We start from the raw sequence: 15582 nt of genomic DNA, 5'->3' as shown, positions 1-15582 counted from the left end.
TTAAGTGGTTGAAATTGATTAACACTACGAAAATACCAGCTTTTTGCCTTTGGGGTAGAGTTTGAAAGCTGCCATGGCCTTCAATGAAAGCAGCATTCTGGTTGTGTATAAACCTGTAAAAGGATCTGCCTGTATGTTTAAATTCTTCTGTGTTTGGAGAACACATCTCAGAATTCATTCACATGATCAAGGCCACCATTATAGATTATTTTAAAGGTAGCTTTTAAAACCTGCTGTGTATTTTCAATATTCTCCTTCGAATTATTCCTTGACTATTTTGCAACCACACTGGATATGATACTGAGGCAGCTTATCTGGGTTTTATTTTAAGCTTTAGAATGACTTGATTTGATCTTAACCCATTTCTAGTCATGTTCTTGTGGTGGGTGGTGGGGGAAATGTCCTTGAGAGAAGGAGAGGGTCAAGGATAATAAGCAATACTAATTTTTCTTCTGTTTCTTATCCCCTCTTGTTCCTCAAATCCAGAAATAGTCTCCTGAACATAGCCTGACACCTCAGCATGACAGGTGTTCTGAAGATGAGAAGGCACATTGTAAAAACCTATTTATTCAGTGAGGAAATTTTATACCATTTACATTCAGAACCATCTCTATGATACCAAAATAGGCTTAAGCAATGAATTTTTCATTTTATAGACTCAAAACCAGATAACTCACCTGGAAATACACACTATGTAATTTCATTTCATGGGCCTAATCAATATCTTCGACCGAAATGTGTATTCCTCTTGTGAAGGAGACATAAGATTTTCTGTTTTGTTATGTATATTACATATGTGCAATATTAGGGTAGGAAAGTAGGCCATGTTTATATTTTTGGATTCAGTTTATTTTTTCCATAAGCTTTTTTATAGCTTTCAAAGATATTGGCCTATTTTATGTTGATTCTAACTGTGTGGAATGGTAAAGTAGTATGCAATTAAAGTTCAGTTGAACTGTCACATTGGATTTATATAAATATTTAAAATATATTCTTATTATGTAAGTAAAAATTCATATTTTTTTGTGATAGATCACAAATACTTGATTTCAGGTCACAACCATCATAGAACTGAACTGTTAGGTATATACATGCCTCTCAACAAACCAAGTATGTTATAATGTTTCTGAGTGACCCTATTTCTGCAGTACTATAAGTCAATAAGAGTATAGAATTTGATGTTATTTGGTAAAACAAATATAGTGCTATAGTAATTGCAACTATTTCCTAGTTGCACGTTCTACACCTTTTACAAAGGTCATCTAGTTTCTTTATGCCCAGGGACTATTCATCCATCACTCTATCTATCCCTCAATCTTTCCAGATAGCTTTAGGTAGCCTAAAACTCTTGAAAGCTATTCTGAAATATTATCTCACTGATTCCTTATGGGACCTCAGATTGAAGATGTCAAAGAGTTTGTGCAGACTGCCTTTTCAAACAAAGTAATCATCTGAAGGTCGTTCTTTGACTCATTCATTTGTGTTACAAACAGATCTTGAATGCCTGCCACATACTGCTGTAGGCTCTGGGGAAATAACGGTGAGCGAAAGCAGACAGCCTGTCTGCCTAGAGCTTACAGGGAAGCAGGACAGAGGTTAGGAGCAGGCCCTGCAGCCCATCCCTGAGTTCAAGTCCTAGCCCTGTCACTTACTCACTGATCAACTTCATAAATGTCTGCACATATTTTCAGGATTGAAGGATGGAAGATGTATATGTATATTACCAAAAGAAAGAACCGTGATCCACGAATGAATGAGGAAAGTAAAAGTTGATGGATTCAGTACAACCAGCCCTCTACCAAATTAGGGACAAATGCTCGAGCTTTTGTTGTTGTTTAAAGCTAATCTTAGGAATGACCAACATAAAGAGTGTGTGTTTTCCACATGTTAGGTAATGTTCTAAGTGATTTACAGCCCTCTAACAACCGTGAAATAGTAATACTATTATTTCCTCCATTTTATATGAATTAACCGAGACATAGAGAAGTGACATAGTGTGCCCAAGTTAACACAACTGGTAAGTGGAAAAGTTGTGCAGGTCCTCTGTCTCCAGAGCCCAGCTCTTGCTCATCACACCTTTTCTACCTCTCTTAAACCAGTTTATTGAGTGCCTAATTGGTACTCTTAGTCACTTTACATGATTTATATCTAATCCTCCCAACAATTTCCTAAGCACAGCTGATTATCCCCTTTGAGATAAAAAAAAGTAAAATTCAGAGAGATTAAGTCAGGTGCCCTTTGTCATGCCGTTAGGGAGTGGAAGCCCTGAGATAAGATATTAAATTCTGACTTACTCCAAACCCTCAACTCTTTCCACAACACCAGATCAGACCCAGAAGAGAGAAGGACCAGTTGTTTCAATTCCCTGAAAGCAATTCCTGATAGGGAGTGGCTGGGTGGTCAAACCTTAAAGTGACTGATCATCAGCCTCACTTGGGAAAGCTGAAAAATTGCACCTGACCCACCTCCTTTGCAGACCTATTAAACCACAATCTGCAGGGGTAGGGCCCAGAAACCTTCATTTCTCATCACTTTCCCCTAGTGTTTTTAATGACCCTCAGGTTTGGGGAACCACTGTACCAAGTGATGAGAGGGAAAAGTTTTCCCCAAAGGTTAGAGTCTAAGAAATCAGTTATTTTCTCTGAAACATAAGATGGTTGGTACCTGTTTGAGCAAATGAATGAATGTTATGAATGAACTGAATTATATTCCTTTGAAATGGATTGAAAGTATATAGATATTCACTTTAGAAAATACATCTGTTATGGACCATATACTTTTATATCTTATTAGTACTCTCTCAATTTATTTGCCTCCTGAAATTCTGCTCTACCAGCTTCCCTTTACTACTGGGGACCAACTGCCCAACCAGTTGCTATCAGGAATAGCTTTCAGAGCATCAAGACAATTGGCTATTCTTCTAGATCCAACCACCATGCAGGCAGTAGTTGACGTGGAAAGAGGCCACCCAGTCCTGCAGTTCCAGATTTTAAAGGGAGCCAGGGATGATCAGTGGGATCTCCCTCCTAGTAGGCTGAGAGAGGCAGGTAGCAGTAGTGAAAGTATCCTCAAGTTCATGCATTTGAATCTATAACACTGGTTATTTGTTCTCAAGTTACCCCCATTACTCCAACCAATTGGAAACCATGTGAGAACAACACTTCAAATATATTAGAGTATTTTGTGTTTGCCAAGAGCATAGCTTCTCCTTTTTGGTCTGATTTTAATGTTTTCAATTTTAGACTGACTGGAGCCTGGAAATGGTCAAGTGTTTAAACAAAGTGTTTCTTTTCTTTTCTTGCCTCCCCCCTCCCTCTCTCCTTCTTTCTCCTTTCCCTTGTTTCTCTTTATCTCAGTAAAGAGAAATATCTGCCTAATGATCAACTTCCGGGGGCTTGGTTGAAGTTTAGTGAATGAGATAGAAAAATGGTTTCAGACTACGGGGTGGCTATTGATATATGTTTCCCTAAATTCCTTTGCTAATCCCCACACCTTGGTCAGCTAACTATAGGACTCTCCTGATTATTGTGCAAACAGTATTTATAACCTATAGTCAAGACTGTGGAAATGTGCATAAAATCTATAGATTGCTTTAGTGTTTCCAGATTTGTAGTGTAGTTAGGCCTGTGGATTATGTACCTGCCTGTGTCTGATTTTCGGCACGAACTGCTTAACTCTAGAAGCTGTAAGTCAGATATGACCCTGGGAAACTTTTCTAAGAGAATTCCTCTTCAGTATAGCTTTCTCATTTGTATCACTTCGTGCACTGTGCTACCTTGTCACAATTCAGCCAGTGCTGAAACCATTAAGATTTTATTAGGTTTGTCCTTGTCATTCTATTACGCGATTGGCAATGCTTATTGACAATTCTTATTTTCTGTACTATGATTTTTATAGTCTTAGTTTATTAAGTTCTCCTGGAATACAGGCTCCTGCAATTAATTAGAAAAAGAAAAAACCTTCTTAGGCAGCACTAGGAGAGAAACACTGAGCAGAAAGCTATAGCATGACTTACGCGCTTTGAGTCTCAGTTCCTATGAAAAGAGTTAAATTACAATAAAGTAGCCTGGAATTGCTGCTTTTACTGTCATCTTTAAGAGACTGGCAAGGACGGGTTCTTGCTGCCCCCAAAGAGCATTTTTTTTTTGCATGTTGATTTATACTCAGGCTTTTGAAACTATAGTCTCCTTTAAATGAAAATTTCTGTTTTTACCTAGCACCTGCCATTAAGCCGTTCTTTATAATTTCTAGTTTCCTGGAGAGGAAGCAACATATTCAATACAGTATTCACACAAACAGGGAAACATTTAAAAGACAAAAAAAAAAAAAAAAAAAAAAACCCTTTTCCTTCTGATATTTGAAATTCATCTTGTAAAGAAATTATTTTTATCACCAACATTTAGGCTTATAGGTGAAATGCCCAATGATTTTTAAACATGAGTTTGTTTAATATCTTCTAGAAGCACAGATACCTCAGTGAGAAGCGGACAGAGAGTTGGGAGAAAGTATTGTGCAGTTAACCTTTTTTTCCTTCCCTCAGCTGGGCTGGGATTCATCTCTGGCTTCACATTACAAGCAGCTTGGATCTGTATGCAGAACTTACATTTCTTCCCTGGCTTGGGGCCCTCTATCCTTCTGATTTTCACAGAGCCATCCTTTCCCTGCAGTGTTTTTCCTGATACCTCATGGGCTAGGGTAGAACTCTTTACACAGGACCACGATTACTTGATGCTCTAAGGTTAAGAACTCTTTACATAGAACCCTAATTCCCCACCTACTCATTTTTCTCCCCTCACTTAACTTTTAAGCCTCATGAGCCAAAAACTACATCAGCTCTGTATACAGCTGTATCCTCGTTCTAGTGCTCAATAAGTATTGGTTCAATAAATGAATGGAAAGTATATTACATTTTCATGCTTTTCGATGTCAATGGGAGAAGCATTTTTAGGTTATGTTTATTAGAAATTTATCTTAATTTTCTCTAGAAAATTATGGCAATAATGCCAACTTCCGAAAGCACTTGTAAGAAGGTGTGTGTAGATCATCGGTTCTCAACAGGTGGTGATTTTCCCACTCCAGGGGACATATATATGGCCACATCTGGAGACATTTTTGGATGCACACCACAGCCCCACAGCACAGAATTATCTGGCACAAAATGTCAGTAGTGCTTAGGCTGAGAAACTGGGGTAGTTGGAAGTGCATAAAGCTTGGCAGGTCAAGGCTGATTTTATTTTGTTCTACACAGTGGAATTCAGCTCTTTGGATATCATTAATAATAACAATTACATAGAGAATAATCAGCATTATTATGTTCTTGCCATGTACAAACATAAGCTTTTCACAAGTATTATTTTATTTAACCCTGTCAACTGTGCTGTGAGTTAGGAACTATTATTATCATTTTTCAGATAAGGAGGCTGAGACTTGAAAAGAGAAATGTGTACTCAAGATCCTGCTGCTACTTGGTGATAGAAGTAGGATGAGAACTCAGGATCTATGCTTGGTGACCATTATACTTTCTTTCTCTGTAAATATGGTCCCCAACTTAAAGTCTAAAAGGATCTCTACCTTCATTATTCAATAGGAACCACAGCTGGAAATGCAAAGAAAATTTAAATTTAAATTTAGAAAATCATTATGGCCTAGGTGGTTGTAATTTTACCAATATTTATACTGATTGAAACAAAAATACAGTGCATTCACTGATAGGTGTAAGCTGCTGTTGATACACAGAACAGAACAAATCTGCTATCTGCTGTTATTTTGTGGGATTCCCAAGAAGGTCAAAGAAAGCTCTGAGAGTTTGTTTTCATTCAAAATTGAACTTGTCACAGCCGATCAACACATTGTGGTCTCGACGGGACTTTTCTCCTGTTAAGGTGTATGAACAGTGACAGTTTGCCCCATGTAATCTTATTAGGAGCTTTCTTCAGAACCACATCATCTTCTTATATAATTATAAAAGAACCACTCATAAGTAAAATATGCCTGCAAGAGAGCAAGGCCCAGGGGCAAAGGGTTGGCTGATGGGGGCCTAGTCTCTCCTTGCAGAGAACACAGTTCAGGAATGGAAAATGTACGATTCGGATGCATAATAATAGTTTGTAGGCCCATCCCTGAGTACTTGGTTTACTCCCAGTGTTAATGTCCTTGAGGCTGTTAGTTGATGAAGTCTAAGCAAACACCATCATCCTCAAGTATTGATTTGTTTCTTAGCCCCTAATACGTGGCCTATAAGACAATGTAGAAGTATATTTTTTCTTACATATGAACTTAGAGACCCTGGTGCTGCTGTTTTTCTCCCTTAGGACATTCTCTTCAGTGGTTGCTTCATCACACTTTGAAGATTCCAGTAGAATACTCAAACATATTACATTTTATTCTTTAGTCTCACTTTCCTAGCTCTTGTGGAAGTAATTATTAATAGCACCAAACAGTTTTTTATTCTTAAATGTTTTACAAAAGTGGGCTCCTATGATGACAAGTCACTCTTTAAGGTCCTACTACGCATTAGTACTTGTCATCCAGATAAACATTTTCTGTTAAGGCCAAGTGTCATACATAGTCATTGCACTGCTCCACCCAGAAGATGTAATTTACATATAAGATGTTATTTGAGACTGTCTCCCGGGGACAAAAGTGATTAGTATGCCTTATGCCTTAACTCTTCTCAAAAGAGTCATGTAACATGCTCTTGCATCTATTTTACATTTAATAAATTAAAACATGAATGATTAAATAAGATGTTCATGGTGCTTCACAAATTTGAATGCGCCCACCCCAGGCTCTCGCTAACATGCAGATTTTGGGCCTGAGGGTTAGCTTTTCTACCATCTTGCCAGGTTAGGCTCATGCTGCTGGACGAAGGACCACACTTGAGTACCAAGATGTTAGGGAACATTAAGATGGTTTGAAGCCTGAGCTAAGGATGCCATCAGGCTGATAGCATTAAACTCATTTTTCCTGTGCCACCTCAGTTATATAAATTATTCTTTAAGTTTATAGATAGATTTCTTTTGGAAGGAATGGCATCCTTTTTCAGCAACAAAATGTGTATTAGGTTTTGTAAAAAATTAAATAATGCTTGACTTTTTTTTTTTTTTTCTTTTTGAGACAGGGTCTTGCTCTGTCACCCAGGCTGGACTGCAACAGCATGATCTTGGCTCACCTCCACCTCCCAGGCTCTGGCAATCCTCCCACCTCAGCCTTCAGAGTGGCAGAGACTACAGGCTCACACCACCACACCTGGCTAATTTTTCTAACTTTTAATAGAAATGGGGTTTCACTATGTTGCCCAAGCTGGTCTCGAACTCCTGGGCTCAAGCTTTGTGCCTGCCTCAGCCTCCCAAAGTGCTGGGATTACAAGTGTAAGCCACCACGTGAAATCAAGCCCAGCCATGCTTGATTTTTAATAAAGCATCATATCTCTCTATTTTTACCTGAAAAAAGATCCCCTGCCACCCACCTTCTATTTCCTAAACAATAAAAAAATGAATTTTACCATTTCTGGTCATCAAAGCCATTTTTTTTAGATGGCTTACAGTCTTTTAAATTATAGAACACATTTACAACGTCCTTAACACTTAAATAACATTTCCAGTGTTCTTTTTTTTCTTTTTTAATTATATTTCTAAAGATAGCTAAGGGAACAATTTCAAATAGTTCCTCTGTGCTTTTAGATGTAAGTTGTTTCAATCTCCATGTATTGGTGAGAATTAAGAGACTCTCAGTTTGCCATGTCCTGTCATGTTAGCTTATTTTGTAGGGAAATCAAATCTGGCACCTTTCAATTAACTTCTTTACCTCTCTAATCTAAAAACAGATGGAATACATTCTGGAGCAAGAAGGCATGATTACTATCTGTGGATTGCCTTGACTTCCTCAACTTTATCTTCTGTCATTTCAAAATTTGCTAAAAGACCTCTTATAAAAGCAGGAAAGCACAGACGGAAGGAAGGTGGTGCTGTTGAAAAATAATTTACCCCTAGTAGTGAGCTTGGCAACTCTTCAAGGGATCACAATGGTATATCTCATCTGGACCTAGAGGTCCCGAAGGAGGAAATAAGTGGAAATGTTTTGTGGGCTGGAGCTTAGTCATTCTCCTCGGTGACTCGAGGTGCAAGCTATTTTGGAGGAAGATAAAGAGGAAGGGAGACAAGAAGTGGGAAAGAAAAAAGTCTGCCTTCATACATGCTTCTTTCACTAGGTTTATACTACTTTTTTTTTCTTTGAAAAATTTTTTCTTTGAATTTCTTTTTTTTCTTTGAATGATTTTTTTTAAATTACGTGGTAATGTGGTCATGACATATGTTAGGTAACAAAAAGAAAAATAATGATTCCAATTTTGTTAAGTATGTGTATAGAAAAAAGGAAAGTAAGCAAATCGATCAGTTATCTCTGAGTGATAATATAATGAATAATCTTTATCAGCTTCGTACTGTATTCTTTATATTTTATTCTCTAAAATTTTCCATTAAGCATGAATAAGCTTTTGTATCAGAGTTTTAAAACACATTTAAAAGGAAATGGCAATTTATTCAGCTACAGCTTTTTTATAACATAGTATATAGAAAGTTCATATAATATCATATATATTCCATATATAATACATTTGGAATAACTTTTCTGTAAGGATGCATCTTTTTAAGTGACTTTATTAGTCTCCATTTTGCATTTTTAAATATATAACTCTGCAGGGCTTCACATTTTCCCCTTTACTTTTGCTAGCTGTCAGTCATCACCTCTACCTTGAAACTAGTCTATGACCGGTAGGATTTGTAGATAATTATCATTAACTGATTGAGTGGATTCAGCAGTGTGCCTGTTGTAATTAAGTGTTTGGATATGCAAATAGATAAAGAATAGATAAAAGAGAAGGTACTGATTGGGATGTTAAATTCACAATATGATGGTTGATAGTGACAGGTAATAGCATGATGTCCTTTTGAAGATACTATATTAATTATTTCTTGAATACCTTTCCAACTAAGTTACTGTTATTTGAAATTCCACTTAATGCCAACTCTGGCCTCTCAACATTTCATCCCAATCTCATTGTTTTTGAAAGGCTCAGGGTCATATTTGGCACTTCTGTCATTACTGCCTTTAACTGACCATTTCCTCTTTTCTTTCCTACAACAGATTGCAGATTGAACTTAACCAAGAAGTTCATAGGCTAATCAAGGCTGGCTTGACCTACGAAAGAAGAAGAGAGTTCTGCCTGCCCACTTGGGCTTGTGTTGACACGGCTGATAACTTGCCACCACCTGTTGCCAGTGTGGAAAAATTCTCCCTGTTGAATTTTTTGCACATGGAGGACAGCAGCAAAGAGGGCAACACAGGCTGATAAGAACAGAGACAGCAGGGAGATTATTTTACCATATGCCCTCAGGACGTTCCCTCTAGCTGGAGTTCTGGACTTCAACAGAACGCCATCCAGTCATTTTGATTTTGCTATCTGTTTATTTTTTTTTTTCTTTTTCTTTTTCCCACCACATTGTATTTTATTTCTGTACTTCAGAAATGGGCCTACAGACCACAAAGTGGCCCAGCCATGGGGCTTTTTTCCTGAAGTCTTGGCTTATCATTTCCCTGGGGCTCTACTCACAGGTGTCCAAACTCCTGGCTTGCCCTAGTGTGTGCCGCTGCGATAGGAACTTTGTCTACTGTAATGAGCGAAGCTTGACCTCAGTGCCTCTTGGGATCCCGGAGGGCGTAACCGTACTCTACCTCCACAACAACCAAATTAATAATGCTGGATTTCCTGCAGAACTGCACAATGTACAGTCGGTGCACACGGTCTACCTGTATGGCAACCAACTGGACGAATTCCCCATGAACCTTCCCAAGAATGTCAGAGTTCTCCATTTGCAGGAAAACAATATTCAGACCATTTCACGGGCTGCTCTTGCCCAGCTCTTGAAGCTTGAAGAGCTGCACCTGGATGACAACTCCATATCCACAGTGGGGGTGGAAGACGGGGCCTTCCGGGAGGCTATTAGCCTCAAATTGTTGTTTTTATCTAAGAATCACCTGAGCAGTGTGCCTGTTGGGCTTCCTGTGGACTTGCAAGAGCTAAGAGTGGATGAAAATCGAATTGCTGTCATATCCGACATGGCCTTCCAGAATCTCACGAGTTTGGAGCGTCTTATTGTGGATGGGAACCTCCTGACCAACAAGGGTATCGCCGAGGGCACCTTCAGCCATCTCACCAAGCTCAAGGAATTTTCAATCGTACGTAATTCGCTGTCCCACCCTCCTCCCGATCTCCCAGGTACGCATCTGATCAGGCTCTATTTGCAGGACAACCAGATAAACCACATTCCTTTGACAGCCTTCTCAAATCTGCGTAAGCTGGAACGGCTGGATATATCCAACAACCAACTGCGGATGCTGACTCAAGGGGTTTTTGATAATCTCTCCAACCTGAAGCAGCTGACAGCTCGGAATAACCCTTGGTTTTGTGACTGCAGTATTAAGTGGGTCACGGAATGGCTCAAATATATCCCTTCATCTCTCAACGTGCGGGGTTTCATGTGCCAAGGTCCTGAACAAGTCCGGGGGATGGCGGTCAGGGAATTAAATATGAATCTTTTGTCCTGTCCCACCACGACCCCCGGCCTGCCTCTCTTCACCCCAGCCCCAAGTACAGCTTCTCCGACCACTCAGCCTCCCACCCTCTCTATTCCAAACCCTAGCCGAAGCTACACGCCTCCGACTCCTACCACATCGAAACTTCCCGCGATTCCTGAATGGGATGGCAGAGAAAGAGTGACCCCACCTATTTCTGAACGGATCCAGCTGTCTATCCATTTTGTGAATGATACTTCCATTCAAGTCAGCTGGCTGTCTCTCTTCACCGTGATGGCATACAAACTCACATGGGTGAAAATGGGCCACAGTTTAGTAGGGGGCATTGTTCAGGAGCGCATAGTCAGCGGTGAGAAGCAACACCTGAGCCTGGTTAACCTAGAGCCCCGATCCACCTATCGGATTTGTTTAGTGCCACTGGATGCTTTTAACTACCGCGCGGTAGAAGACACCATTTGTTCAGAGGCCACCACCCATGCCTCCTATCTGAACAACGGCAGCAACACAGCGTCCAGCCATGAGCAGACGACGTCCCACAGCATGGGCTCCCCCTTTCTGTTGGCGGGCTTGATCGGGGGAGCGGTGATATTTGTGCTGGTGGTCTTGCTCAGCGTCTTTTGCTGGCACATGCACAAAAAGGGGCGCTACACCTCCCAGAAGTGGAAATACAACCGTGGCCGGCGGAAAGATGATTATTGCGAGGCAGGCACCAAGAAGGACAACTCCATCCTGGAGATGACAGAAACCAGTTTTCAGATCGTCTCCTTAAATAACGATCAACTCCTTAAAGGAGATTTCAGACTGCAGCCCATTTACACCCCAAATGGGGGCATTAATTACACAGACTGCCATATCCCCAACAACATGCGATACTGCAACAGCAGCGTGCCAGACCTGGAGCACTGCCATACGTGACAGCCAGAGGCCCAGCGTTATCAAGGCGGACAATTAGACTCTTGAGAACACACTCGTGTGTGCACATAAAGACACGCAGATTACATTTGATAAATGTTACACAGATGCATTTGTGCATTTGAATACTCTGTAATTTATACGGTGTACTATATAATGGGATTTAAAAAAAGTGCTATCTTTTCTATTTCAAGTTAATTACAGTTTTGTAACTCTTTGCTTTTTAAATCTTACAAAAAATAGTTGCTGAAGTACTGTACAGGGTTGTACAATGAGAACCCAATGCCAAGGCAAAAAGAACGAGTGATTCTTCCTTAGGATACACATCAACCACTTTGCTGTTGAAGCTGTCAGAATAAATTCCTGGTGGTCAGATGAAAGGGCAGATTAAATGGACTCATCAGGGTAAGAGGAATAATATGGGTAAAACAAGAAATGGCCCAGATAGTTTCACACTATTCCTATACCTCCAGGTCCGGAAGACAGGTAAAAAATTCTATAATGTAAGAATGGAGGTAGTTACCCTAATTTGACCCTGTGTGGGAAATGCTGAAAGCACCAAGAGGAAGCCAGTTCCCATGAGATAAGTTAACCCGGCCTGACAGAATCAAGAAAATCGGGATGAGATTTGAAAGGACCTGAAAATGCAGGGGTCGGCTTTCTGACTGGGAACTTAAAAATCACTCTTCATGCTTCCCTGGTCCTATGTGATAACAGAGTTAGAGACTTGAGTCTGATTTCAGTCATCTTCAGGGACCGGTCTGATGTTGTAGCAAGAAGACTCCCTTTAAAAGTGTTACTGTTCAAATCATATGTCAGGTTGAATCACATTCAACAGAGATATATTCTAGAATACTTTTTTAGAAGAGGCTAATAAAATAAAGGGAAGAATTATATTGAATGGAATTATTTTTGATAATGAGAATTATTTGGGTAGATTCACGGAGGCTATGTCAACATGATATTTAGACCAACAGGTGATCAATGTTTGGAAAATACAACGACTTATTTAAAAATTACCCTTACTGCTATTTAGACAAAAACAACTGATCAGTGGTTCTGTTATGTCAGCTGACTTTGTTAGTATCATGTTGAAATAGCTTGAAGTAATATCTTTTATCCCCTTGCAAATTCTTGTCTTCCAACCATCTCCCATATATTTTCATAATTAGTTGTTTATGATACCTTTGTTTTTCTCCCTCTGCTCAGTATTTCAAGGAAAATTATGGATGCCAGTCTTGGCTGCACAAAATATCCATTATGTACTTATACATTTTAAAATGCATACTAATTTTCACTGCTGATAATTCTGTAAGGACACATCAAAGCTGGCCAAAATAACGAATTTTTTTAAAAAGCAATATCTGGTTTCCACCTTGGACTGACTTTGATCCTGTTCCACTTTTGAAATTTTATTTGTCCCTTTTCCATCGTGGATGTTCCTCTACTTTGACAGTTGTGGAGGGCTAATCAATCTTATGTTAGCAGGACAACCCATGAAAAACAAGTCAGAGAGTGAAGGCTTGTTCCCCTAATCCTGGCAGAGCAGGGCATAGAAAAGAGAGGATGTCCATGCTTAATTCTAGATACTTTTGAGGCAACATCTTCAGAAAACACGTAATTTAATCTTTGCCATCCTTAGGTAGAGAAGGGCTATGGATCACATACATTATCAAAAACTACTCCCTTGGAAAAAATATCTTTTGAAAATCAAATTTAAACATTTCACTCTGTGCTGCATATTTCTTTTACCACTGGCCATTATTATAGGGACCCATGAAGTAAATGTCACAATCATCTTACTAGCTCTCTCTCTCTCTCTCAGCAAAAGAAAACTGTGATGTGTCTTCTTTGTAAAAGTTTAGGTATAAAATGCTATGCAACTTTTTCTTTATAGTAAGAGCTTTATTTTCTTTAATAATATAGTCCAACTTATATGTTTTAATCTCCCTTGTCCCTCAGAATAAGCAGAAAATGTAACTGCAGCTGTATGTCGTAGACACAAGAATTGAAACTGTGCAGTCAGTAGAGCTGAACTTAGCTATGAATTAATTTAAATTAATTCTAAAGTGACTCTGGTTTCCATTTTAGTCTATTAGCTAGAGGGTTTTGGCTATTGCTTTTTTTAAAGTTAGCTCCACACAGTGAAGGGAAAAGAGTCTGTGAAGGTGATGAGTGTAGCAGTAAGACATCTAAAATCAAGACAATGACATGGGGGCTTTGTGTACTTAGCTGGATAATTCCCTTCCACTGTCCTCTTCCCCTTGGCCGTGTAGATAAAATTGTGCATTCAAATGATGGTACTTTGACTTTTGAGGGTTTTTATTTCTGTTATTCACAAAATAATCATTCTCATTTATGTATATTGTATGTTTAACCCCCAGTGGGATTTCTGGCTGCTGAAACCGCTTTGGGCCAGGAAGAACAAGGATGAAGAGGTTCCTGTCATTTCTTATGAGGTTCACAGAATTATTTGGGGCTTAAATGGTACAATGGAGACAGTCATGTGCAATGCTTAAGATGGTCTGACAGGGTCCCTTTTGCTGGAGGTGTTCCTGAAGAGATTGAACCTAGTAACAGGCTTTATTTTCATCCGTGTACAACATGGCAAAGACTGCTAAGGTTAAAATCCGTCTCCCATTTGTTACAGCCTCACCTGCACCAGGATAGAAAGCACATGATGGAATCTGTGATGTCTAATGTGTCTTATGAAAATTGCCAAACAACTGTCCCTGGGGATTCTGCTTTGACTGGCATTTTTAGTCATGGGAATGTATTTTTGCTGATATACCTGCTCTATGTTTGGGCCTCTCTTGCTGTCATTATGATGTATTTTGAGATGATTAGTCAAGAGTCAAGGTTGAGAGTACAGGCCAAGACCATGGGAAAAAGGCCATGCTCACTGGCCAGTAAAGAGCTTGATGCTGCCTGGCCAAATGAGGTGATTCAGATAGAATCTGATCCCATTCAGAGCTTGGTAACTGTCACTGTACAGAAGACACTGAAAAGGAAGAGGCATAGTCATGATCAGAAGGATATATTGACCGTTATCTATAGCCAGGGTAGTTGTTAATACCTGCTTGTTTGGGGAGATATGTTTGATTATAGAGAGACTCTGGGCTACCGTCAAACACCGTCAGATGCATTAGCAGCCTACTGCATGGGACAATCGCAGGCAGATACGAGGAATGTATCCCCTGCCTATTTTCCTTGTGTAACAAATGGAAAACATTCTCCCCTGTGAGAAATAATGCAATTTCTAATTATCTGGATGTTCGTTGAAAATATATTAGACATTCTCCCTGAGGTTAAAAACAGTATAATGTGACCAGTCTGGTAAAAAGTATTAATGAAGTAGCTAATATTACAGCTTCATTTTCTACTAGCACCTATCATAATGGTCTTAGTCATTTCACACAAATCAGAATTTCCTTCCCCACCAGGGAGGACAACATCTTCATGCTGTGATCGAAGCATCCATTCAGAACACGAGGCAATATTGTAGTCCATAGGGAATGGATGCTTCACTTGATCGCCGGACCTCGGCTGCAGAGGCCATCGCAGCTTTTGAAAAGTGAAGTGGTTAATTTCCATTGGCATCTTTGCTTATAGCATTTTTCTCTAACCTGTAACAAGGAGACATTACATTTTACTTTAGAACATGAGAATAGCAGTTTTGCTCACGACTTACCATTCCAGCTGCATGGGAAAGCAAAGCAGAAAACAGTGCCCCAAACGGAAAAATAATACTCACACAGAACAAAACAGCTCTTGGTCTTGTTCTTGGTCTTGTCAAACCTTGCCTGATGCTCTTTCTAAAGTCAAAATATGAATGCTAAGAAGGCATAACCTACATCCTTCTCTGATTTCTTCAGCAGGGTCAAAAGACAAGTTACTAGCAATGGGGAATGCTTGTCACTGGAGAAAGAGTTTTGTATATGTCTGATACCGTTGTTATAACAAAACAAATTTTTTTATTATAGTTTTTTGTTTTCTACCTGCACACCCACCAGAAGAGCACAAAGCAAGGCCATTGCAACAGGCATTTCAAAATTAATATCAAACATGCACATGCTT

General features: G+C 39.4%; 1 protein-coding gene across 4 annotated transcripts in view; it reads left to right on the top strand.

The window, feature by feature from the left end:
* Window positions 1-15379, top strand: part of FLRT2 (fibronectin leucine rich transmembrane protein 2) — a 97694-nt gene extending 82315 nt beyond the window's left edge. For all 4 annotated transcript variants that reach the window (XM_032179329.2, XM_032179326.2, XM_032179327.2 and 1 more), the window contains one exon: window positions 9145-15379. In XM_032179329.2, the coding sequence (XP_032035220.1) occupies window positions 9526-11508 (1983 nt within the window). In that variant the 5' untranslated portion in view covers window positions 9145-9525 and the 3' untranslated portion in view covers window positions 11509-15379. The remainder of the gene's footprint in view (window positions 1-9144) is intronic.
* Window positions 15380-15582: the final 203 nt, after the last annotated feature.

Source organism: Hylobates moloch, unplaced genomic scaffold, assembly GCF_009828535.3.
Source record: "Hylobates moloch isolate HMO894 unplaced genomic scaffold, HMol_V3 SCAFFOLD_16, whole genome shotgun sequence".
Taxonomy (NCBI): domain Eukaryota; kingdom Metazoa; phylum Chordata; class Mammalia; order Primates; family Hylobatidae; genus Hylobates; species Hylobates moloch.
This window is presented reverse-complemented; position numbering and strand designations above follow the sequence as displayed.